Genomic DNA, 27,373 nt, shown 5'->3' on the forward strand with positions numbered 1-27,373 from the left:
AAAACTTGACATTTTAATGCTAAATATAACGGAAACTTACATTCAGTTAAAGTTTATTTCACAGGGCTATGTATCAAAGAACACGAGAGATAAAAAAGTTTATTCTTGTTTCAAAAGAATCCAGAAAGATCATATTCTAATCAATACACAATGAGAAAGTATAATTTATTGTGGAAGAAAGGTTAAAGGAGGAAAAGCCCTCATTATGAACCTAAATAAATCTCAGTAAATTTTTAAATGATCATATGGATATAAAAATGTCTATGTTACATTTACCAGTCTCAAGGAGGTTTAGAAACGTAGACACATTTTACAGAGATTGAACAGTCTGAGATTAAATTAGTTACGGAATATATACAAACAAAATACCAGATAAATTTTCCATGAAATAAATTCTATAAATTATGAGTAATGGTTTTGTAGTTTGTCTTGATATATTAGATCTAGAAAGCAGACTTAATTAAGAGGTTAAGAGGAAGCGGACTTGAATCTCTTCTTAAAAGGCAATCCCTAAATAAGAAATTAAGGTTTCAGCCAAAGTTTTCATTTTCTATGGAAAATATTCTCTTCTAGTTCAATTTTTTTTTAAGTAAGATTTACAGTCCTAATCAATAATTAATGTTACAAAACTCCTAATGACCTTATGTAGGACATTATTTACTAACTATGATTCCCTGAAATACAGGGAAGACATATCAGTCAAGAATACACAGGTAAAATTCAAGAACGACCTGCTTCAATAGTCCCTTAAGATGTCCATGCAGAATCCCAAAATCAAGAGAACTAATGAAGAACCTCTGACAAACTCAAATTGACAGACCTCTGAAATACTTGGTCTATATTCAAATATGTCAAGGTTCAAAAACAAAAGAAGGTTGAGGAACTACTCCATATTAAGACTGAAAAGACAAGTCAAGAGATGAAGGGCACGATCCTTAAAATGATCCTGAACCCAGAAAAAAAAAAAAAAAGCTAGTACAGAAATACTGACAAAAGTTGAATGTGGACCAATGACTAAATGGTAATATTACATCAATGTTTAATTTCTTTATTTTTTTTTTAAAGTTGCACTGTAGTTTTGTAGGAAAATGTTCTCATTTTTAAGAAATACATACAAAAGTACTTAGGGATAAATAGGAAAAAAATGGATAGATAGATAAATATGTAGAAAGCACTAATAAAAGATTTTTTAAGGGTATAGAGTAAAAAAGATTTCTCATGTCAGTGAACAGGATAATAACAAATACTTGGTACACTATAAGCAGGTGTAGCGAAGATAAAACCAAATGTTATAAGAAAGAAGTCAATAAAAATGCAACATCTGCTATTTAAATATAAACAATACATTATTACTTCAATAACTGACATGAATGAAAATTGAAATTTAATTAAAAAAAAGTCTTCGACCAAAAGCCTTGTAAATTAGTTTTATCCTTTACTAACATATGATATTTTAGCAAAATATTAGGAAATAATTTCAACTTTAAAGTAAAAATCTGAGTAAAGGATTTAAAGTCACAAAATAGCATATGCAGGAGTCAAGCTTCAGATACAGGTTGACCAGTTCAGTCTTTTCTCACTGTTCTTAAAATCTTAATTTTGAACTGAAGCATTGATATTAATGTAGTCATAGCAATAATACAAGCAGCCTCAAAGCAGTTATATATCATCCTCACTTGAAAGAGAAGGAAAGGAAGCTTATAGATATTATCTTGCCTAAATTACTAACAGGTCTTAAGTGACAGATATGCAAAAATGACAATGGATTGCCTCCCCTACTCCTTGGGCAATAGTAACTGTTACATAACCAAAGTTCCCCCACACTGGTATAAAGCTTGAATTTATCTGTTTTACTGTAGATGTTACTTTCAATATTACCATAGTTTATACATAATAAGTAGCATTTTAAGACAATCAAGATGATTGTGGTAGAAAAAATAAAAATTGCTCTTATTACTTACACAAAGGGTAAAACTCAAGTTAAAGCCATCATATATATAATATCTACTATATATATATTCTGTAGATATTACTTGTTTGTCTAAGTCATCCAACAGGCTCTAAACCAACTGGGCAATGTTTAGAACCCAATTAATATACTCACATTTATTCTGCTTCTCTCCTTTGCCAATCTAACTCTTCTCAGAGAATAGCAAATTGTATTTGGGGAATACCAGTTAAATTGCATTTTAAAGAATAACATACAGGACATAAATATATTGAAGCAGAAAAAGAAAAAGAAAAAACACATATATATTTAATTTCGTCAAGGTTCAGCTGGGGAAATCTACCGACCGATTTTAAAATTAAAGTGCTGTTGTAACACACACACACACACACACACAGAGGCAATTTTCCACTGAGGTGGCACATAGCAGCATATGAAAGCTCTATCAATGACACCCCAAATCACCCTCCCTCCTGAAGGCAAGATACACGCTGAGTTCAGGCTGCTCACCATTACTCTGATTTTTTTTTTTTTTTTAACCTAGTAGCTTTAAAGAAAAATCATGATTATAGGAACTCCAAGTTTGTAATTAAAATAGAGCAACGTAGTCATTTCTAAGACGTCTTTTTTTTTTTTTGCAGTGAGTATTCCTGAGTTAATATTATGTATGGAACCATCAAAACAGTACATCTTAATTTTCAAAGTAGTTATCAATTTAATAATACAAAGAAATAAGAGGTAAGTCTTTCTTTAATGTGGAAATGTGGACGCACTGAGACATTTCGCCCACCTTGTCACGGGTTTTCTGCATATAGTATCATTATGGAATATAGAAACTTGATGACATATCTGTGTTTTTACTCACCAGTTGTTTCCACAATGCCTTCTAGGATGACGACAATCTCGAATTGTTCGCTTTGCATGCTTCGCTGGGATAGGTCATAAAAGGGGCTTTTGGCATCGATCACGTGGCAAATCGTGAGGGGGGAAACAAGAAAAAGTTGATCTGCCCCTGTACTAAAACCTACATCCAGTTCAAGTTGGTCAAGGGGTAGGAACTCACCCTCAGGTGTCTGCCGAGACTAGACAAGCACACAGAAAAAGAGAAGAAATCACCACTTGTGCTGAAATTTTCAAGGCAGCCCAACAATAATTTACATCATTGCCAACATTCTGCACTATCGATCATCTGCAACAAAATCCAAACAAATCATTATGCAGCTTTGTTCTAGCAAACGGGCTGAAATCCCACATAGCTCATGCGGAACATACATGCATTATTTATAATATACGGCTTACTATAATTACCATTCCCTAACTCATGAGCTTTGGAGAAATGCCCGGCCCAACAATTGCTGTTAGCACAAACTCCAGAAGTGAGTGTACATGTGCTACTTCTTGACATAAATCACTGCATAATAACTCATTACATGCCAGATTTTTTTTTTCCTCACAAAACAAACAAGTAGGCAGTCCTTATGGAGTTTGTTAATGCTGAAAAACGTTGATGATAATTTAAGAAAATATTTACTGAATTATTAAAAAGCCAAGCATACTAATTTACTTTTCCAGGATATTGAAAGGTCATGGACATGAATTGTAACAGAAGAGCAAAGAGGTTATATTAAATTAGGCACACAACAGCTCACAAAATAAAAATAAAGTGAAGATGATCTTAGCTAATGGCTTTCAAACTCAAATTTCAAAATTTAACAATAAACTGCATTAAAATTGTTTACTTCTCTATTTTATGATTTTAAAAACAGTGAACCAATTGTGCAAAACTACAATTTCCTTAATCAAAATGTGATTTAAAATATCTGTATTTGATAAACTCATAGTGTCAGGAAATTTTCATAAGGTCGTAAGTAGTTTTTCATTTCAGCATAAACCATTATAAAGCTCAATTCAGTAAACTGTCTCTAAAAGAAAATTAAATATAAATACTAAAAATCAGCAGATGATAAAAGCTAACTTCCTTATCTTCCTTTTTTATTTATTTTTATTTCATTTTCCATACTTGTTACTTACAAGAATTATGTACAAGCAAATATTTTCCTTTAATTTATATGATGATAGTGATAAGATAAAGGTTTGGTAGTTAGGTGATACATACAGAAAAATTCAGGTGGGTCCCAAGCTGCTGGTCAGATGAGACTTTCAAAAATTCTGTATATTTTCAGACTCTTTAAAAAACTAATAAAACAGAAAACTGTTCTCTCCAATGAAATGGTAGCATGAACACGAAATCCTCACTTGGCCTAAAGGAATCTCAAAACACTGAAAAATGTGGTTTAAAAAGATGCCCTTCAGAGGCAAAGCAGAAGTAAGGGATTCAAATTGGTGGTAGTATATTAAGGGGGTAACTGCTGCAAGGAGTCCCAACAGCAGAATTAGTAAATTCAACAGGCTACTTTGTAGGTTAATGCTACTCAATATTACTATTTGCATTAAAAAAAAAAAAAATCCAAAGGAAACTATTGAGATTATTTTTCTTCTCTACCTTGTAGCTAGTTGGGAAGAAAAAAAAAAGAAGAAGAAGAAAACTATTGCAGACAAGAGAGTAAAATCCATGAAAAAACTTGATGGTACAAAAATAACAGAAGCTAGGTGTTTCTCAGACAGCATGAAGAAGCTCACTTTGGGACTTTTTCAGATCACTTACGTTTCTAAACCTATTCTCTAGTAAGTAAAGCCTGCAACTTTCCAACTACACAGTTGTATAACAAGTATTGATTCACATTAAAAAAAAAAAAAGGCAAATGAAAAATAAATAAAAACAAAAATCTTGTGTCTATTGTTTGCTCACCTACTGAGAAACAGGTGCTATATAAAACACAAGGTGGTATTCTGATGTTTATATTTAATGATCAGAATTTGGGTAGTTATTACTAAGTATTCTAAACTCTGCTTTTTCTGAACTAAATAATTGTATTGACAAAGACAATTTTTAAACAACTCATTTTACTTTGAAATAATTTTCGACAAAGAAAGTATATTTTTCTAATTATTATCTAGGTAGATCAATACTAAAATTAGTTCTCCTTTTTTATATATTTGTATCTCATTCTAAAAGGATTTAGAGTAAGCTATTAAACTTTATATTCCCTGATTATCAAACAACCTATGAAAAGAAGAAGCGGCCTAGAAACAGGCAGCTATCAGGAAAATGCCAACCTGGAGTGAAAAATATTTTATTTTTAGCAGTCAAAGTAGTTCATGCCTATATAGATAACTTAGACTTAAATATACATGGATCTGTTCTATTCAGGCTCAATATATCCTCTGATTTTAAAAGTCTGCTATATACTCAGAATTATACCTACTTTCTAAAATATATTCTTCATACCCTACCAAGGTCTCGGCAGAGCCAAAGGTGACAGCCTATTATGTGACACCACGGGGAAAGAAATGATGCTTCATTTATTTGAAAGATATTTTCCATGCTTACTATATATTTTCCAGATAAGTGAAGGTTGTTACATATGTACTGAGAAATTACTTTCCAGTGGAAACGATATAATTCAACCTTTTCTTTAATGACTCCAAGACACTACACATATCCACAAATTTGTGTTCCAGGTCCTTTTCCATTATGTTAAGCTATCAAATATTTCAATTTTCAAAATGCTCATCTCCCTGATTTTTGTTTGCCTCTTTGACTCTTTTTTTAGTGTGGCAGGCACCTGGATCACTGAAATTCTTCGAAGTTTGAACTCCTGGCTAGAGCAAGATTATTTTAGCCGTCAGTCAAACACATTCAGTGTTCCAGAAACCTACATATGCTTACCAAATACATTCGTCAGAAATATGTACATTATTTTTTCAACCAGAGAATTCTAGTCAAGGCTTTCTTAATTCTGATACAATTAAGCTAAATTCCAGAGATTCACTGGAGCAAAGGAAAACAAACAAAATCCTATCTTAGTTTTAAGTCTCTAGACTTGTATAAGTGGAGTGAGAGAACTTTTGTTCAAGAACTGTGATACACACATGTGTATGAAAAGAAAAAAACTGAAAGATAAAAGAGGAGTTATTTATATGTGCCTTTATGAAATTAAACTGAGGTCTGTAACTTCAGAACGTAATAAATCAGAAAATATGCTGTAATTCTCTAATTCTCTTCTTTAGCTATCACTATATTTCACCCAGAAATATTTGATAATAGGCAGGAAAATTTTAGATACAAACAAGTTTAACCTTCCTTCATTGTGTCATCTTAAGAATTATGATACAAGAAGAAACCTTCAATCGCTAAAGCACTTCGTTCATGGTACACACATCTTTACCTCTGTAAACCTAATTCCAAAGGGAACATGGATATGATTATTTTCTAGATGAAAGTATGTAGATATGACATAAAAAAAAATCAACAAAAAATGAAAAAAAATTCTAAAAATTTAAGAATAATGTAAGCCTTTCAATTTCCTAAAAGCTGGTAACTAGGGTTGACTTCTATTTGATGAAATGATGAATTAGAATCATAAAAATTATAGAATGAATGAGAAACCAGAGGGGAAGAGGTGGAAGAAAAGATTAAGTTCACGAAAAACTTTGTAGTTCTTAAAAATTTAGAACATAATTTGGAAAACCTATGACCCGAGAATGAATTCTATACACCTTTTTTTTTTTTTTCATTTTTCTGGAATCTTGGAAAAGAAATTAAGATCTTCCCACCAGTTTAAAGTCTTTTTGGTTGACTGCAATACAGCAAATTCAAAAAGTAAGAGAAAAGTCAAGGAAAGCTAAGGCTTCATCAATGTTTAAGTTTACTGTCCAAAAAAATTGTAACTTGAATATTATGAATTTTTTAAAATAACTTCATACAATTTAGGTAGTAGCAGTGATTTCTAATGTATCCTTTATAATAGAAATTTGCATATAATATTTAAATATTTCAACTGTACACACTTTCATCATATTCAAATTGATCTATCTGTAGAGCTTAAGGCTTGTGCCTCAGTTTATAATAATAAGTACTAATTTCAAAGAAATAGTTAATTTCAAATGATTTTGAACTCTCTATGAGTCCAAAAAGGCCCATGGATAATTAACTACAATTCTGACTACAGAGGGAAAAAAATCAAAAGTCCACAGATGCCTGGAAGGGACCATCATGGTCATGCATTTTACAGACCAATAGTTTTCACATTATAGATGAAAGACTTTTAAGTGCCAAAGACACACAGACTCACACAAAACTCTGGCATAAACATTTTAGCACCGTCCTGGAATAAGGCCATTTACTTGGCCATCCTCCTTCTGGGGGATCCATGATCAAGTGTCCACATTCATTCAGAAGGACCACACTTTGTCAATACGATCAATGTCTCTGCTGTTTCTCCCACCTCTCTAATCCATAAATGTGTTCTAATTATAACCATTGTGCTCTTTCCTATCTCTGAGTGAGGCTCAGTAATTTTGAATAAAAAATGTAATCAGTAATCTCTAACTCACAAGATTTACCTCTACGGTATTTCAAGACTTGATCCATGTCCTACTTCCTCCAAGTCTCCACTTGAAAAGGGCCCTTAGGGCCAGTAAGGAAAGGAGGAAATGAGAAGGGAAGAAAAAAGGAAACTGGAAAAGGAAAAGGAAGGAAAGAAAGGGGGCTAAAGCGGAAAGGGTCCTTTACTGCTTACCACCCCTTGGACAATTTTATCTACAATTTCACTGCTTCTCTTTAAATGTGTAACACACACACACACACATCTGAAATATGATCGCTTGGAGATATGTGGAAGGTACGAAAGTTCTTTGATAGATAATCATTTGTTGATTTAATTTTTTTTTTTTTTTAAAAGGAGGGTGGTAGTAACTAATTGTCTCACAATTAAAAAACTGGATTGTCTACAATTACATTATATGTTTCTTTCGACTCTTCACACTCAAAATTACAAGAATACTCAGGTGGAAGTCTAAAATAAGATCTGATGCTCAGCTAATTATCTCATAGAAACATGTTTGTTTTTATGAAAATAAAATACCTTATAGAACGAATAGATTATGTGAGGTTTTCATACCAATCAAATGAAAGAAGAGCTTTATAATTCTTGGAGGACTTTTTATGGAATTTATTGTAACTGTGGACAGATTTGCAACCCTAATACTTGTGAGTTCCTCTCCTACTCACCAAACACCCTCCAATCCAACAAATGCTTTTTCCTGCTTCACTTTATCACTTGTTCTGACCTCCTGCTGTTTATTTGTGGGTCCTTGTGTCCCTTATTTTTGTTTATACTGTATTCCCTGAGCACAAGCCACCCTGTACTTTTCAGGAACCATATTAAAAACAAAAAACAAACAACCATAAAAAACCACATTACTACTATTGTAAAAAGAATGATAATTATAGATTTAAAAGAAAACTCAAGTTCTATACTTGGAGAATAATCATACTTGTATCAGAAAAATTAAAGTTAGACTGAATAGGAATTGTGCTATTTTTTAAAAGCATAATGAATCCACCTAAAGAACTCTCCAACTAATAAGAGACCTAAAAAAATAAGAGACCTAGCCACTGTTAATTTCGAGCTATTTGGTCTTAGACCTTTTGAACGTTTTTAGTAATAACTTGGAAGATGTTCAGAAGAAAAATTCTTTAATAGATATTCACTTGTAGATGAAATTTTATAAAAAAGTAACTGTCTAAAGACTTGAAAATTAAATGTAAACTGGTCAAAATCAAAAGGGTCAGTTATACAAAATAAAGTCATAGAGTCAAAAGTATAGTCACATTTATGCCTAAGCTATGGAATGAAGACAAACCAATAAACTTGTCAGAAAAATCCAGGAATCATGTGATCCAAGGATCCTTGTGGTAAAAAGATGAACAAAATGTTAGGACATATGAAAAGGATGGCTCTGCAGTAATTGTATCTGCACTTGATCACATTGGTATGGGGAAACCAGGCAGTACACAATTTTCAATATCCTTATAAATAGGGAACAAAAAGGGGAGAGCAAAAGTAATCTGTGATGTTAGAAGAAGAAAGAAATGCGCTCCATTAGCTTTCAATAAGTGAAAATTAAGGGTGGCATAGCTGATCTCCCAGGAAAGACAGATGATGACTATTTGCAATGAATAGAAATATCAAGAAATAAGTTTGTGCTTCCATGAGAAAAAATTATCCTTATCTTTTTGTTTTAAAACCTGGATACAACAGTAATTGACTTTATGTTTTCGGGTATTTAACTCATGAAAAGGAAATAATTTACATAAAAAAAGTTTGATTTGGTAACTCAGTAATACGTGTGTGTGTGTGTGTGTGTATTTAAGAAGGCATCTGGATAATGAGTTTGTGAATTTTAGCATTCTTGAACAAATGTATCAAGGAAGATTAGGTAATTCTGTCTCTAACAAACTGTATGTCTAGGGCAGTCAACCATTAGACTTAGGTGTAAGATTTCCAAATTCTTTAAACTGAAAATGAAATTAAAGGGTCCAGCGTTTCACCCATTAGTCTGAATTCCCTAATCCAGGCATTTATTAAATGTTTCCAACTAGATGACATCTTAACTTAAGAAGGCCATGCTCTTTAGTGCCTATTCTCTAAGTTAACAAAAAGACAACTACACTAAACTAAAAATTACAAGTAAAAAATCAGTATAGAAATAAGAAGGGAAAGAGAAAGAAGATTCATTTCGAAAAGCTTCATATAATAATAATATAGATTTTTATTATTATTATATGAAGCTTTTCGAAACCATGTCATTCAATTTTTATTTAAGGTGTATTTTCTGTTTGTTTTTCCAAGGAGAAAAAGTACCAATCACTCCAGGCATAAATTTGGAGGATCTATAATTGAATACTAAGGAGCCCTGGTGGTGCAGTGGTTAGAGCTATCGACTGCTGACCAAAAGGTCAGCGGCTGGAAACCACCAGTGGCTCTGCGGAAAAGAGATGTTGCGGTCTGCTTCTGTAGAGACTTACAGCCTCAGAAATGCTATGGGGTGCTATGAGTCGAAATCGACTGGACAGCTGTGGGGTTTTATCTTTGAATACTGAAAGAAACTTTAGTATCTTCATTCTGGAAGACAGCAGTAGAGTTGAAAAAAAAATTGCTTTCATATAAGTTAATAGTGTAACTAAAAAAATAGGTTAAAATAAAATAACTTCCACCAAAAGTTTGGGAATACAGAAGCAATATACATGGAAAGTTTCCTAATGGCAATGGTTAGAAAGTCATATCCATGTTTTGACTATCTTCCCAAGAATCGAAAATGCTTTATAATCATTAAATAAAACTCTTATATTGACATGGAGAAAAAAGTTTATGTTCAGCAAGTAAGAAAGTAAAAGTAGAAAAATCTAAGTAAAATTAAATTAGGTAATAGGAAAAAAATATATGTTATTTACACTATACTTTATGATTATGTCACTAAACATTATATATTTTTGTTGCCTTAAGAATTACAAGTACTACTTCTTCTGTTAAAAATATAAAAATCCTACCTTTAAAATGTCCAAAAGGGTGCTAAAGGAGGAAACTAAGAACATCTGTAATTACATTTAATTTAAAAAGTTATCAAACTAATTTTGAATTATTATTACTTTAAGAATTCGGTGTAGATTCTCTTTAAAAATTGTTGTTGACTGTTTTAGGTCAGTTCATCTCAGTCCCTAAGAGAAAATGAGAGCAACCTATTACAGGAAAATCTGTCTTCCAATTTTGCTAAATGCTATTTATTCTCCATTAAAACCTGACTCCTTTTTAATGAAGCCTAAGGAAATGACAAGATGTATGAGAATTCATTTGAATTACCATGCTACAGGAAAAATCAACTTCAGACAAACTACACTAACTTGCTGGCTGAAGAGCAATCATTGATCAACCCTCCTGGATCACAAAAAAGCAGGGGAGATTTTCCCCATAATTTTGTTTAAATATAAATTGACTCCATGTGTGTCAATCATTTCTACCTCTAACTGTGACATCTTCTTAATAAACCAAAATTAGAGGACTTTATAAGAATATTATACTTTCATTTTAGTTAGATAGTGTTTTTATCACCTTGTATTAATATAGCACCTTGCTCCAGATTTGTCAATACCGTAAATCTTTTCTTTTTTAAATCAGGACATTTCTTATGGTATATGCAGCACGTGGCCTCATTTGTAAGTGTCGTCATCAGTGCCCTGTACCAGTGTAGAGACTGGGTGCTTCAGATTCACTGTACATTTGTATGCATAAACTGACATGTAGATCAATTCTAATTACTTCTGGTTTTACTAAAATAACATTTGATGAATTCAAAAAACATTTCTTAAAATATGTTGCCTGGAAAAGAAAATCTTTGTTTTAATAAATGACTTTATGTGTTTAAAACATGACCTGTAAAGTCTAATTTTCAATTTCCACTAAAGACCAGTGTGGTAAACTACTCTTCTATAAGAGTACCGAGGTGATACATTAACATGGATTCCTTGACAGAGGTTTTGGCACTATATTAACAATTAAACTGCTGCTACCTGTCTGGCAGGCCTACCTAAAGAAAGATAAAATATACTTTGGTCTATTCATAGAAACAGATACAACAAACACCAATGCAAGAAAAAAAAAAGTCTACAAAACAACTGTTTAGACTGATTCAACAACCCACTTAATTCAAACAGTGGTCAGGAAAACTATATGCTAAGTTACATAAAAGCCTGCATGCAGTTCCTTGGAGTTAATTTTTAAAGACTATGATCTACTCAAAGTATTAATTCATAATTATCTTAATGAACATGGTCATGAAAACCAGACTGATAATTTCCCACTATGCTCTACAAAATTCAGAGATTGTTGACTGTTTATAGCAAGTAAATATGCTTATGATGTGAAGTGACAGGACAATCGAACTGCTTTAATTCTTACACTTAACTGAGCAACATGGTCAAGAGTTATTAGGGTAAGATTTTATAAATGAAGAATGAAAATGACACAAGAGCAAACCTTTTTAAAAACACATTCGCTCACTTTTAACTACAACATCAGCTGCGGCTGAGGAAAACAATATATACTTGCATAGTGGAAATTGACATTTTAAAGACAAAATTTTTCATCTAAAACTATTATAAGATTTTGCATTTTATTAATACTAAATTATGAACCTGGGTCATGGTTCTCTATACAGTCTCAGAGAAATCTTTAGTATTTTTTGAGATCATCTTTTTCACCTTAGGAACATTTGAAAACTGCCTAAGGCAAGTCCCTCAGAAAAATGAATTGTAAATGACATATAAAGTAACTGGGCTTTAATCTCTCCTTCCCTGACTCTGATTGGATGAGCGTTTGCTGTGGTGCCCTCTAACGACCAGGTGGACCTCGCTTTAATAACATCTCCGTGCGCAATTTGTTTTAGCATTTACACTGCTGATGGTAGGAAGCAATCCTCTTTAATGGATGCTAAAGAGCTTCCAGTGAAATCTGTAATTGACAAAGGCTTCATCAAAACAGTCAATTAAGAGTAAAATTAACAAGAGGCTCTACAGGAGAAGCACTCACGCTTCCACAGAACACATCTCTAGGAAAATATTTAATAAAAATAAAAATTTAAAAGAACCAGGTGTGGGTTCTTCCACCTTAATTGCTTCCTGGATCTGTGTACTCCTTTAAAAGATGACCATACACAGAGTTAATGTTATTAAAAAAAATAGGTATAGAGAAATAATCTATCTACTAATAGTATGGGGGAGGGGAAGGTCTTAAATGGAAGTTGAGGCAAGTTCAGCACCTATCTCTTCAAAATAAAAGCTGCTCAGTTTTGGTACTTCAAGTTTAATGGAATAGAGTGTTGACTATAAAGGAAACGTGCTCTAAAGAAACAAGCAACAAGTGCAGGGAGAAGAACAGGGCGCTCCTTTACTCCAGGGCTCCAGAAGCCAACACCACTCTTTAAGTGTTACTAAGTGAGACCTGAACATCCGGGATGATAAACAAGAGCGCAACAGTGTGGAAGAACAGAACTGTGTTTTCTCTTTGCTCAATCCTCCACCACCACCACCCCCCCCAAAAAAAAAAATTTACCTGCAGCGAAAGGTAAAACTGGGGACGGGGCGGATCTCAGGTGAGTAAATTTCCGGGGGAGGGGCACGGGGGCTGGCAGTCACCAAGTGGGGAAGGGTCGAGTTGCACTTACTTTGAGCAGCTTGCAGCGGATTTGCGCGGAGACCATGTGGCTGTTGCGCAGGTTGCCCACCCGGAACATGAGCGTGAGTTTGCCGTCCCTCATGGAGATCACCGCGTGCTCGCTGAACATGAGCGTCTCGGCGCGCTTCTTGGGCTGGGACATCTTGATGAACATGCAGCCGATGAGGAAGGCGTCCACGATGGAGCCCAAGATGGACTGGAAGAGGAAGAGGATGATGCCTTCAGGGCACTTGTCGGTGATGTAGCGGTAGCCATAGCCGATGGTGGCCTCGGTCTCGATGAAGAAGAGGAAGGCAGAGGGGAAGTTGTAGACATTAGCCACACAGGGCGTGTAGTTACCTACGTGGGCTTTGTTCAGGTCGCCCCGGGAGTAGGCGATCACCCACCACATGGACGCCATGAAGAGCCAGGCCACCGTGTAGGTGAGGATGAAGATGAAGAGGTTCCAGCGCCACTTGAGGTCCACCAGGGTGGTGAAGAGGTCCGAAAGGTAGCGGCTAGTCTCGCTGCCCAGGTTACCGTGCTGTACATTGCACCGGCCGTTCTTGTCCACGAACCGCTGCCGCTTCTTCTTCGGCACAAGCTGCTGCTGCGGGCCCTGGCCCGGCCCCTGGGGCTGCAAGCCCGAGCCGCTTGACGAGGTTGTCACTACCTGGTAATCGTCCCCAAATTTCCTTCGGAGTGCAGACATAATACGGAGGGGCGAGCCAGATTCAAACGCGAAGCGAAGGCGCAGGAGCCGAGCGCTGCAAACCAGCACCAATAAGGAGGTGGGGGTGGGGGATAAAAGGGGGGGGGGGTAAAAGCAGGCGCGCCTGAGGTGGGGGACGCACCGGGCAGGTAGCTGCGGTCTCTGTCCCCTGCAGACGCGTTTGCCTCTCCCTTGGGAAGGAGGCTTTCTCTCCCAGATGAGTCTTAAAAAAGTGTTCTCCCACACTCAAGGCAGGAAGGATGTAAAGACCAGGAACCCAAGCGCAATTTTGCCTCGAAGCTTTTCGAGGCTTCTCTTCTCTTCCCCCACCACTGGCATCCCGGGCCACCTCTTCTTGCCTTTCCTCGCCTCTCCTGACTATTCTACATCACCCCAAACTGGACTGTTTGAAAATTAATGAGTTGACAAACAACTCTCACCTCACCTGCCAACTCGCCAGGCTGCCAATGCTGCGCTACCTGCTTGGATCAGACCCTCCCCCTTCCCCGCCGCTCCGGGCTCTCCTGGCCCCAGGGATGGCTAACGCCCCCCACCCCAACCCCCGGCGCTCCTGCCTCCTATCTTTTGGCCAAAATCCCGCCCAAAGGCATGTCTGCCGGGAGCTGGTGCAAGACCCCCTCCCTAAACCCTCCTGGCTCAGGGTCCCCAGCTCCGGACTCCAGAGGCGCGTCCTGGCCTCCACTGGCCACCGAGTTTCCGCGGACGCCACTAGGACCCTCGGCCGGACCCTCAAGGGTCCCCAGGCTGCCCCGCGCCCAGCTGAGACGCGGCAGTGCGCGAAGCCAGGACACTCACCCAGAGGGAGAGGGCAGGAGGCGGTGCGGCAGGCGGTAGCAGCAGGCTGGCCTCGCACTCAGCGTTTGCTGCTGTCTTCCTCGCCCCCACTTTTCCTGGTGTACCACGGTGGGCGCCAATGCAGGTTGCCTAAGCTCCGCACCTTCCTGAGGGTACCTGGCTGCCCCCGCGAGAAGGATCCTGACGGGCCGAGCACAGACTGACTTGGGCGCGGGATTCCGGGGTTCCCTCGAGCTGTGTCCTCCTTCCAGGAGACAGCAGTGCCGCTGGATGGGGTTCGAGCCTCGGGCTGCGAGTCGGACTTTCAGGTTAAACACCAGGGCCGCTCCAAATTTTCCTGTCTCCCAGTGGAAACCTCTGCCTCTTCCTTCCTGGATTCTCTACTCCCTGTCCGCGCTCAGTGGCCCCGGGTGGGGGATGCGAGATGGGAGCAGAGGCGGCGGGAGAGTGGTGTGTGCTGGTGCGTGTGATCAGCTGCAGAGCCGCGCTAGCCCCGCCTGTCCCTGACTTCCCCCGCTGCTCCACCAGCCTGAATTGCACCTCCGCGCCTCAGTTGAGCCTGCAGTGTCTGGCAGCTCAAGAAAAGCGACCCCCTCCAATAAAAAGCGTCTCTAAATCTGCTCCCAAACGCCAGCCAACTCTCCTTCCTCTCCGCTCTGCATCAGTCTGAAAGCCCCCAGCAAGCAGCAAATGCTCCACTCTGAAGAAAGAGAAGTACAAATATGTCTCTGTAACCAGGGCTCTCATGTAAACGGATGCCTGGATTTGGGGATGCATCATAAACACAGATCCCAACTAGCTCCTAGATAGGCATGTTCAGAACTCAAAGTTGCAAGTAGTGGGGGTGGGAGATGAGGGGTGGAGGGGATGGTTAGGATGGGACTGGAAGGTAGGGGATCCACTAGTAGGAGAGGTTCACGATCCTTCCTAAAAAATGGCTCTGTTAGAAAGATTCAGACTGGCTATGGTTAATATGTGGCTTTAGTTGAAGGAAGGCTGGATTTTAATGGCCCAGGCTTCCCTGTTAACTTAATGGAGAGCAAAGTGCAGAAATACCTAATATAATACCCATGAGTAAATACCTGCTTATTTACCACATTTCATGTTTGTTTAAAAATGCCACAGTATCTTATTCCATTCAGTCGAGATACATAAAATTGATTTTGTTGGAGAATCATCAAATCAAGAGATTATAAAAGCAAAAGGCTGCTAAAAGACTCTCAAGCAAAGGAAAATAAGCACATCATAACTAGAGCACAGTCCTCTGCAAATACTACTCTCTTCTACATCTCTACCCCTAAACTCAGCGCAGGCAAGTGTGTGTCAGCTATAACTAGAGAACTTTTTCACTATCATTCATTTAAAACCCATATCCCCAGTTACAGACACTTCCGCAGGCTGTCTGATCAGAGGTCAGTAACTGTTATTCCTCTGGGATTACATAACAAGGGAAAGTGACACTATGGAAGGTGAAAACTGTTCTGGTCCTGAAGCCATAAGACATGATGTGAGTCCTGGCCCTGCCGTTTATAAGCTGTATAACTTTAAGCAGGTACCTGGAAGTCTATGAGCTCTAGTTTTCTCCTCCTTGAAAAATTGGGAGTTGGTTTAATAAAAAGAGAATGAAAGTGGCTTTACCAACTATTACTGCTATAAGAAAAAACTAAACAAAAGCCTGTTACCATTGAGTCAATTCCAACTGATAGTGACCCTATAGGACAGAGTAGACCTGCTCCATAGGGTTTCCAAGGAGCAGCTGGTAGATTCGAACTCCTGGCCTTCCGATTAGCATCCACAGCTCTTACCCACTGCACGGCCAGGGCTCCACTGCTACAAGGGAGGTGATATATTGTTGTTGTTAAATGCCAAGTGGATTTTGACTCATAGCGACCCCATCTGATAGAGTACAACTGACCCATAGCGTTTTCTAGACTGTAGGTAATCTTTATGGGAGGACATCACCAGATCTTTTTTCCCGTGGAGCCTCTGGGTAGATTCGAACTGCTAACCTTTCTTTTAGCAGCCGAATGCTTAACCACTTATGTCACCAGAGTTCTTTGGGATGTTATCTACTGGGCTGTAAAGTTTCAATAAGGCCAAGAAGATATTATGGATGAATTCTTTGGAGTTAGCACCATGCCATGAATTTACACATATTGCCATCATATCTCTGACTATTCTCCCCTAGCTCACTATGCCCTGGCCAGATGGCTTCTTTCATTTCCCAGAACATGTTAAGCCATCATCCCCATCCTTGGCTCTATGCACTATCTGTTCCCTCTACCTGGGATGTTCTTGCCTTGCCACTCCATGTTGATCATTCAGGCCTCAGCCCAAAGGCAACCTCCTAAAAAGCCTTTCCCTAGCCTTCTAGGTTTACTCTATCATATCAGTCTGGTTCATTTTCTTCATAACACATTTATTTATTTATTTTTAGCTATTATTTTCTTTTTTGTTTATTTATTGTCTTCCTCTACCATCGCCAGTCCTAGAATCTGAGCTCTACGAGAGCCAGGACCTTGTTTGTTTCGTTCACTGCTGTATCCCAATACCTAGGACAACATACTAGGTTCTCAGTGCATATTTGTTGGATGAATTACATGTACCAATTTACGTCACTAGAAACTCCCTCTGAGTAATACAAAATAGAAAGTCATCACTCAGTCAGGTCACTTATATGACAACGTAAAAGAACATGTAAACAAAAAGAGTAATACTTCCTGTGCTTGTTCAATTTAGGATTGATATTCAATCAACTGCCAAGTCCTTTTGAGTGTACGTCTATTATCCCTCTCATATTACCGCCTCTCTCTTTTCCCAAAACACCATTTTATTTTAGGCCCAAACACAAATTATTTTCTTGCTTTCAGCCGTTTTCTTCTTCAAACTGTCCTCGGTAGTATTACTAGTTCTATCTCCTTAGAATGTCATAAGTTTAGCAGAGGAACGAAAACCAAAGAGTTCTTTGATTATTTCATTTCCAAGCTTTTAAATTTTCCTACTTAAAAAAACAAAAAAACTTTTCTCTGAGAAACTGCCATTTTCCAACAGCCAAATCCAAAGGCAAATAATTTTATACCTCAAGAGACACGATCTAGTCTAATTTTCTCATTTTACAAATGAGTAAAAAAAAAAAGAAAGAAAGAAAAAACTTTTTCACAGGTTTTTAAGTGGAAATTTTCAGATTTGAACCCAGAACAATACATCTCTCTAACCAATTGCTCTGCCATCTCTTACCAGGCAGTAGCAGAGCTGAAAAGGAGTCTAGAATGTATGACCCATAGCCAGATTCTCCTTTCACTGCATCATCTTGTTTCTTTACATTAAAATTCAAAAAACAAAGCAAAACAAATGAACAAAAAAACAAACAAACCCTAAAGAACAAAACACCTGTTGCCCTCTATTCTGACTTACTGGCTACCCCCTGGGTGTCAGAATACAACTGTGTCCCATAGTGTTTTCAATGGCTGGTTTTTCAGAAGTAGGTCACCAGGCTTTTCTTCTAAGGGGCCCCTGGATGGACTAGAACCTCCAACCTTTTGGTTAGCAGCCAAGTACATTAACTCTATGAACCACCCATGGAAATCACCCCCTCCAAAACATAGTCTAATCTATCTTTCCAAAATTATCTCCTACCTTCCCTTTAATTCGAGCTCTGCTCCAGCCAACTTTGATGGCAATTTCCCACATATGCCCTACATTAACTTCATTTGCTCGCCTTATTTCCCATCATTTAGAATATCCTTTCCCTATCCCTGTAAAGTCTAAATCACAGTCAGTAGGAAAGAAATTATTTATATTTTATTTCAAATACCACCTCTTCTATGACACTTTCCCTTATTCTCCCACTGACAATAATCCTTCCCCTCTTTGAACTTTTATTTCCCTGGATTTGCAATGTGGTATTTTCACCTTCAAGCTTGTATTTCAGCTTATATTTCACTTAGATTTCCCCCTATAAAAGGGCAAACTCCCTGAGCCTCCACTTCTTAATATTTTGGCATCATACAGTATTCTAGGCATCCAAGCTAGCCTTGCACATGGTAAATATTTAACGACGTTTTAGAGAAAACTAACAATGAGAAAGAGCTACTTTCATGTGCCAGACAACACGCTTGGAAGTTCATAGTTAGTAGTTGTATTTCATCAGTTCCCTGGGTTACATAAATTGTTTGCACCCAACTACTAACCTGAAGGCTGGTGATTCAAACCCATTTAGCCACACTGCAGAAGAAAGACCTGGTTACCTGCTTCTCTGAAGATGACAACTAAGAAAATAGTTCTACTCTGTAACCCATGGGGTTGCCATGAGTCAGAATACAACCTGTAGGGATGGGTTTGTTTGTTTTTTACTAGTATTATATGGCTAGTAAGATGGTGGAGCCAGGATTTCAAAACATGTCTGCCCATCTTCAAGGCCTTCATTCTTTTAGAGACATAGTACTGCCTGATAAGTTACATATCGTTCAGGATGCATCATGTCACACTTTAGATGTGATTGAGTCTTTGACCTATTTGTGACATTGAGTCTGATTCCTTGAAAATGTTTACAAAGACACCAAACTCATCTTCCATTGTCAGGACACCTGCTTCCATGATGAGGTTCTGGAGAGTGGCCAGCCCTACCGTGCTGTGGCCAGGCCTGCTGCCATTCAGCACCGCTAGTCAGGATGTGTGTGGAATGGATGACAGAAGGCCATCTAATCAGGTGCTGTCTGATGAGCTGAAGTGAAACACTATAAGCCGAATGGGTCAAAGGAGGGAGAGGCATGCAATTTCAGGCCAGGTCATAAAGCCAGGAAAATCTAGAAACTGTAACTGCCAAATTCACAATCATTTGGAGTGTAACATTTAAGGAGAGTTGTAAGCAAATTATCATAGAGTTAATAGTGGGGAAATCAAAGCTATATTTATCATACTCAGCTAAGAACAAGCTACATACTCATACTGCCCAGGAAGTACTTCTGGCAATATTTTATTTGCTGTGTCCAAAATTAGTAATATCACAAATAGCTGCAACTTCTAAAATGAAGGATATTTATTCTGTATTTTAAACTAAATAGGCATGACTCTGCACATACACTGACCCTGTTACATAACTGAGCAGTGTAGGGAAAAGAGTATATCTAATATAAAAGAAAAATCCTCTGTCCCTGAGGAGCCTGAATTCTAAAAATGACTTAATCGGCCAGCTGTGAAAAAAGCAAGTCTTTGAACATCTCAGTATACCTGAAGTCTGTCTTCTCGTCATTCACTTATAGCCACTGTGACCTGCGCCATGTGACAGCCTGTATGGCCAGAAATATTAATTACTCTCAAGCAAAAAAAATACTGTGCTTAATACTTTTACTCCCAATCCTACCATTCATTCTTCAAAAGTAGAATAAAGAGATGAACAGGCATAGGGAACTGAAGCACTTACACTTCAAAAGCTGACGTTTCCATTGCCACCATAAGTTTTGCTATATCTGGGAAGAGGTCACTCGTTGAAATTGTATAGCAAATTTTGGGCTATAGAATGGCGTTCCTTTTTTTACCCTCCTAAAAAAAGAATACTGAAGTTATTTTCTCTCTTGACAAAGAAAAATAGAAATCAGTTTGAGATTTGATTGCACAGACTCAAGAATGGAGGCATAGCCATACCGTGACAGATGACTCATTCAGCCCTTAATCTTGGCTTCAAACCTTGGCCCATGCCTGAGGATTCAGAGAAAGGCAAAATGCCTTTGTCACTTGGAGGCCATTTATTTTTCAAGGTTTTTTGACCTAAACCCTCTCTTTACTCCAAAGTGTACGTGGAGTAACTCTGGCTTATGAAAGAATAAGGATTTTTTTTAAGTTTTGCAGAATTCAACATCTCTTTAGAAAGAACTAATTGTTATTTCAGGCCTAAGGGTTTGTTGGAGGGGCATCAAGGAAAAATTACAATTTCTCATTCTTACCCATGTCAGTTGAAGTTATTCTGAGAACTTCTCCCCTGAGAACACCAATGAAGTCCAAATGTCAAAATATGTACGTGAATAAAGCTTAATACAGTAAGTACTTAATGTGCACAAACGTGTGCCTAGTGCTACGCTAAGGATTGTACAGGTCAGAAATGATAAAGACCTAGTGCCAACAAAATATTTTATAACAAATAATAATAATAATTAGTACTGTGTGGTAAGCAATAAAGAAAAAAGAACCATTTTATTAACAGTCAGAGGCACAAGCCCTTTTAGGAAATATTGCTGTAGTTTTCCAAACCTGTCAAGCTCTAGTCACTTACATTTTGTTTAGTATTAGGTTACCTCTGCCCAAACTACTCTAATTGATTGTTTAATTTTAGTACTCTGAAGATAGATGTTTAATAATAAGATTCCTAAGAGGTAAGATTCATGCGTAATTGGAAGAAGGTAAGAAGAAATTTGTATTCATCTTACAGAACCTTGAAAATGTGTATTAAAATACTAAAAATAAAAATATAAAATAACATTTGGGGGGAGGTGGAGCATATCTTTCCCTCTAATTTTCTGCTTTAGTGTATTTCCAATAGTCATCCCACTTCTATAATTTTCTTTTTAATGTTAAAAAAAATGAAGTAGATGCAGAGACAAAGTTAGGAGGGCAAGAAGTTTATCAGGGGAGAGGAGTAACACTTGTGAAAGATAAAAGGTAAAAGAAAAAGCTATTTCTACGTTTTGGCTATTGTGCTCAATGAGGATTGTTGTACAAGTATCTGTGTTTATGCTCTCAGTTCTTCTGGGTATATACCTAGGAATAGAATTCCTGGGTCATGTGGTAGTTCTATGTTTAGCTTTTTGAGGAACTACCAAATTTTTCACAATCACTGTATCATTTCACATTCCCACCAGCAAAGGACAAGAGTTCCAACTTCTGCATATCCTTGCCAATACCTGTTGTTTTCTGTTTTTTTTTTTTTTTTTTTTTTTTTGTTGTTAATCATAGCCGTCTTTGTTGTTGTTGTTGGGTACAATCAGAGTCAAGTTTTAACTCACAGCTACTCCGTGTGACGGATTAGAACTGCATATCAGATTAGAAACGCCCTTTAAGATTTTCTAGGCTCTAATCTTTACAGGAGCAGATTGCTAGGTCTTTCTCCCTTCTAGCGCTGGGTAGATGCTAACCACCAACCTTTTGGTTAACGGTGAGCACTTAACTATTATTCCACCAAGGTTAGCCATCTTAGTAGGTGTGAAGTGATATCTCATTGTGGTTACTGAAACATTGACAGCTGGAATCCACCAGCTACTCCACAGGAGAAAGATGTGACAGTCTATTCCATAAAGCTTTACAGCATTGGAAACACTCTGGGGCTATTCTACTCTGTTCTATACATTTGCTCTGAGTCAGAATCGACTCGAAGGCAACAGATTAATGAACAATGATACCGAGCATCTTTTCATGTCCTTGTGTTCTTGTTGGCCATTTCTATTTCTTCTTCGGTAAAATGTTTATTCAAGACTTTTGCCAATTTTTTAATTGGGTTCTTTGTCTTTTTGTTAAGTTTTGAATTTTTTTTTTAATATTCTGGATATTAAATCTCTACCAGATATATAGTTCCCCAAAATTTCCTCCCAATCTGTAGGTTGTCTCTTCACTTTGTTGATGAATTTCTTTGGTTAACAAAAGTTTTTAATTTTGATAGTTTTTTTTACTTTTTTTTACATAAGATGGAATATTACTCACCCATAAAGAGAAGCAAAGTTCTAATACATACTACAACCTGGATGAACTTTAAAAACAACACACTGAGTGAAGTAAGTCAGTTACAAAAAGGCAAATATTGTATAATTCTACTTACATAAAATATCAGGACTAAGCAAGTATATTTTGGGGTTTTAAGCAGGTATATAGAGATTTAAGTTTATTAATGGTTACCAGAGGTGTGTAGGAAGGAGGGGAAGAGGACACTCCTTGCTTAGGGGATACTGAGCTTCTGTTAAGAGTGATAGAAATATTTGGAAATGGATAGTGGTGATGGTTGATCAACATGATGAACATAATTAATGTCATTGAATTGTGGGGGTCCAAACTATGTTTAAATGCCAAATATTTTGTTACATATATATTTGCCATGATAAAAAGCTTTTTTTTTTGTTGTTTAAACTTCATTTTTAAAAACTTTATAAAAAGCAAAGAAACAGAATGGGGCAGAGAGAGCATTCAGATTGAGACGTAGATCTCACATTGAAAAAGCATGTTATGGATTGAATTGTGTCCCCCAAAAAATGTGTGTTGTAAATGCTAACTTCTATGGCCGTGGTTATATTCCTATTTGGGAATAGATTGTCTTTGTTACATCAATTAGGCAGGATTAGTGTAGAGTGTATCTTGAGTCAATCTCTTGAGATATAAAAGAGATTAAACAAGCATTCAAAAAGAAGAGGTCAGGGAAGACAGATGCCAAGCCACATGAAGATCGCTCAGGAGCAGAAGCTCAGGAAAAGCATAGGCATTCCTCTAGGGCCGACAGAGGGAGAAAGCCTTCTCCTAGAGCCAGCACCCTGAATTTGGACTTCTAGCCACCTAAACTGTGAGAAAACTAATTTCTGTTAGTTAAAACCTTTCCCTTGTGGTATTTCTATTATAGCAGCACTAAGTAACTAAGACAAAGGGAAAGATGAGGGAAGCAGAATTAAGTAGGAAGAGACTCAGACATGATACAAATATTATAATTGTTGACCAACCCAACTGGGAGGTCTGGAGAAAAAATTGCCCATTAGAGGAGTATTATATTGGGCAGCAATGGCCCAGCTCTAATGGCCTCACTGAGCTGTCATTGTCTGTGGACTGCTTTTGGAAGAGATTGACTTTACCTGAATACTTCATCAGATCCCTAAGGTGCTATAGCTGGAGGTTGTCAGCTAACTGCACTCCCTGTAGCTGAGTGGAAAGTTCTTGAATGGAGATTGAATAGTAGGTCTACGTGGTTGTCACAGAGATTACAGAAAAGGAATTTATCAGTGTACCTCCAGAAGTTATATTACAAATATTAAAAAATAACCAAATGATTATGAATATGTGCATTAATCTTTGGATTCATCTTGGTATAAACACATGAATCTTTTTTGAGTAGGGTGGGAAGAGCCATGGCTATGTTGATCTTCCCTTTAATCATTAATAGTCTTAGAGAGTAGGAATGTATTTAACCCCTTTTTAGGATACTCCAACAATAAAAAAAAATAAGACGGCATTAAGACTGCATGAAGGAAAGGGAGAGGTGGGAATAATGGAGCAGTTGGGCTGTAGAATGTGGAGCAAACCATTTATGCTCCACTACTAACCTAACCTAAAGGTTGGTGGTTCAAACTCACACCACAGCACTGTGTAAGAAAGGCCGAGCAATCTACTTCCATAAATATTATAACTAGGAAAACCCTATAGAACAGTTCTACTCTGTAATACACGAGGTTGTCATGAGTGGAACCAGCTCAATGGTAACAGGTTTGGGGCCGTAGGACAAGCAGGGGAAACAATGAGAGGCCAATAAAGCAAGAGCTCAACAAACATTTCATAGCAGGTGATCCAGGTAAGAAAGGAAGGGAGAAAGATGAATAGAATTTTATGAAATACAATTTGATGTTTATGGTTCCTAATTGTGCATTAAAATCACCTTGAGACTCTGAGACCAATTACATCAGACTCTGGGAGTAGGGGCCAGGAATCGGTATTTTTTAAAAGCTCACTTGTGATTCTGACAGCACAGCTAGGGTTGAGAAACACTGATCTTTGGGAACTACAGCCTATTAGTTCAGGAGCTTCACTGGGAAATGTCACATACAGAAGTACCATCAATTTTCTTTCCCCACTCATGAGAGTTCTTGTTCTTTGGAGTCGAAGAGAGACGGTGAGAATTAGTAAATTCAGGTCCCTTGTACTCTCACAAACCACCAGGGTCAAGCATAAGTGAATAAAAATATTTGGTCAAGGGAGGATCTTCCCCTCAGTGGAAAAGCATCTGGACAAAGCAGGACACATTGCTGATTGACTGCAGTTTAAACCAATCCTACCACCCACACAGTCATAAATAATGAACATGAATGGGAGATTCTAGGGCTACTGAATTGTAAAGCCCATAAACCTTTCAAGTTTTTTTTTTTTTAATCCTTTTTTTTTACTGCTTTCTGTGTATGTGCATGTAAAAATTCTTCTTTTATAATCTCTGTCACCACTATGCATCATATTTTCCTGTTTTAAAAAGGAAGGAAGGAAGAAAGGCAGGTAGGCAGATAAGCAAAAATTAACACTTTCAAGGTTTCCAATCAATATGGCATCGTGGATACATACACTATAAATACCCCTGACAACAAAGACTTAAGAAACTAAGTAAAACAGACACAAAAAAAGTCCTCAGATCCCAGAACATCAAAGAGCTGAAGAAACACACTGAGCCCCAACTGGAAGGAAAGGCAGAATAAGACCAGCGGGAAAACAAAGATTCACGGATCGATCATCCCCTGCCTGCCAGTGTAGAACAGCATGGCCATTTTGAAATGGCATTGAAAAACAACCTGAAGTGAGGAACCAAGGAAAGCAACCACAGAGGGAGCACAGCTGGTGACAGATTCTGTGCCAACAACCCTAGAAAGAAACAACAAGGTGGGCAGGACACAACCAGGTATGGAGTCCCACTGAAAGGGTGAAGTGCAGGAGTGGTACGACTTTGAAACCAGGGAACCACAGGGATGCGCCTCTGGAGTTAAGTGAGACAGACAGAGTCATCAGAGCCTTAGAGAAGGAGAAAGTGTAGCTCGGGAGTGCACATTTGCAGGGGAGTAAAGGGGAGGACCAGATGGGTGGATGAGCTCTCCAGCCCTTGGATGAGTACAAACATGGAAGTAGCTAGGAATTAGTGCAAGGAATGCTTGCCAGTGGGGGCACCCAGCCATTTGTATGGGAGACGCCCAGCAAGAAGGCAGCCCACAGAGTGACAACTAGAGCCTGCTCCCCAGAACTGGCCCTGTGCAGGCAGTCAACCACTCCTGTCCTTATAGACTCCCCTCACTCACCTCCCTTCCCAGATGCACCTCTCATGTGCATTAGCATGTGCCCTGAAGTGCTGATGGACCAAGCCAAGGCATAAAATGCTGTCCCCACCCACCAACGCTCCCCAACAACAGGCAGCTTGCACTTGCACTCCATTCTGCACTTCAGGGGTCACACTAACTGCTTCTGGCAATACAGAGGTAAGGAACTGTTCCTTAAGAGCTATGAAAGGATCTTCACTGCTAAACACCTGGTACCTCACAATAGGAATGAACTTGTTTGTACATCACCAAGCAATTCTCTGAGAGAAATTATACACACCTCACAACATAAAAGCACAGTGCGTGTGCAACTCACCATACTCACCAGTGAGAAGAAATCATACCTAACCAACTGACAGCCCCAAACCCGTATATAGACCAGATAACTGGCAGTTTCATAGTCATACACAGACCAATACTACAAAACAGCATCAATTAAAACAATACAAAGAAAGGTAAACAATATAAAAAGAAAAGGAAAATGCTAAACTCCAGATAGATCAAAATAATACAAAAAGGCAAATATACATAAAATCAATAAAGAAATATATAAACAAATAAACAGCACCTTAATGCTTCAAAGGCAACAGTCAATTACAAATCATATGAAGAAACGAGATATGATGGCTCAGGCAAATGAGAAAATTAAAGGTATGGAAATCTTTGCTGAGGAAGAACACATAATAGATCTATCTACCTGACAAGGAACTCGATAGACTAATACTTAGTTTTCTCAAAAAGATCAAGGAAAACACAGAAAAAAATCCTAGAAGAATTCAGGAAAACAAGAACAAAATGACAAATTCAATAGAGAAATAGAAACCATACAAAAATAACAACTAGAAATTCGGAAGATTAACAATAAAATATCAGAAGTATCCCAAAACCTGATGAAGGACACAGAAGAAGAATCGAATCAATGGAAGAAAGAATCATACCAGGAATGCAAAAATAGTTCGAAATTAGAAAATCAATTAATGTAATTCACCACATAAATAAAACAAAAGAATTACATGATCATTTGAATTGATGCAGAAAAGGCACTTTATAAAATCTAACATGCATACCTGATAAAAAAAAAAACTCTTAACGAAATAGGAATAGAAGGACAATGCCTCAACATAATTAAGGGCATATGTGTGAAACCAATAGCCAACATTATTCTCAATGGAGAAAGACTGAGAGGCTTCCCCCTGAGAATGAGTACGAGAGAAGAATGCCCACTATCACCAATTTTATTCAATATTGTACTGAAAATCCTAGCCAAAGAAATAAGGCAAGAATGGGAAATAAGGGATACCAAAATTGGAAAAGAAGAAATAAAACTATCTTTATTCACAGATGACATGATTCTTTACATAGAAAATCCCAGAGACTCCACAAGAAAGCTATTGGATCTAATAGAAGTATTCAGCAAAGTGGCAGGCTACAAAATCAACACAAAAAAATCAGTAGGGTTTCTTTACACTAACTAGGAGAACTCTGAAAAGGAAATCAAGAAAACAATACCATTTACAATAGCCCCCATATGGCTATAGGAAATAAAATTAACCAGGGAATCTAAAAGGCCTAAACAATGAAAACTATATAATACTACTGCAAGAAACTAAAACTGACCTTCATAAATGGAGAAACTTTCCAGGCTCATGGATTGAAGACTTAACATTATGAAAATGTCAATGCTTCCCTAAGTGATCTGTAGATATACAGCAATCCCAATACAAATTGCAATAACATTCTTTACCAAAATGGA

At 37.6% G+C, this 27,373-nt stretch overlaps 1 protein-coding gene across 1 annotated transcript; it reads right to left on the bottom strand.

Moving 5' to 3' along the window:
* Window positions 1-2,805: 2,805 nt before the first annotated feature.
* On the bottom strand, window positions 2,806-13,774 carry KCNJ3 (potassium inwardly rectifying channel subfamily J member 3). The gene is made up of 2 exons (XM_003406012.3): window positions 13,073-13,774; window positions 2,806-3,030 (listed from the first exon to the last, which is right to left on the bottom strand). Exons 1-2 carry the CDS (start codon window positions 13,772-13,774, stop codon window positions 2,806-2,808), a joined length of 927 nt encoding a protein of 308 aa, XP_003406060.2.
* Between the last annotated feature and the right edge of the window lie 13,599 nt (window positions 13,775-27,373).

This window comes from Loxodonta africana, chromosome 6 (assembly GCF_030014295.1).
Source record: "Loxodonta africana isolate mLoxAfr1 chromosome 6, mLoxAfr1.hap2, whole genome shotgun sequence".
NCBI classification, from domain to species: domain Eukaryota; kingdom Metazoa; phylum Chordata; class Mammalia; order Proboscidea; family Elephantidae; genus Loxodonta; species Loxodonta africana.

Excerpts from the sequence above, each read along its gene's own strand:
- KCNJ3 (XM_003406012.3), bottom strand. The coding sequence starts at position 13,774 with ATGTCTGCACTCCGAAGGAAATTTGGGGACGATTACCAGGTAGTGACA. Across the intron at positions 3,031-13,072 it reads TCCGCTGCAAGCTGCTCAAA|TCTCGGCAGACACCTGAGGG; the intron begins GTAAGTGCAACT and ends GTGCTTGTCTAG.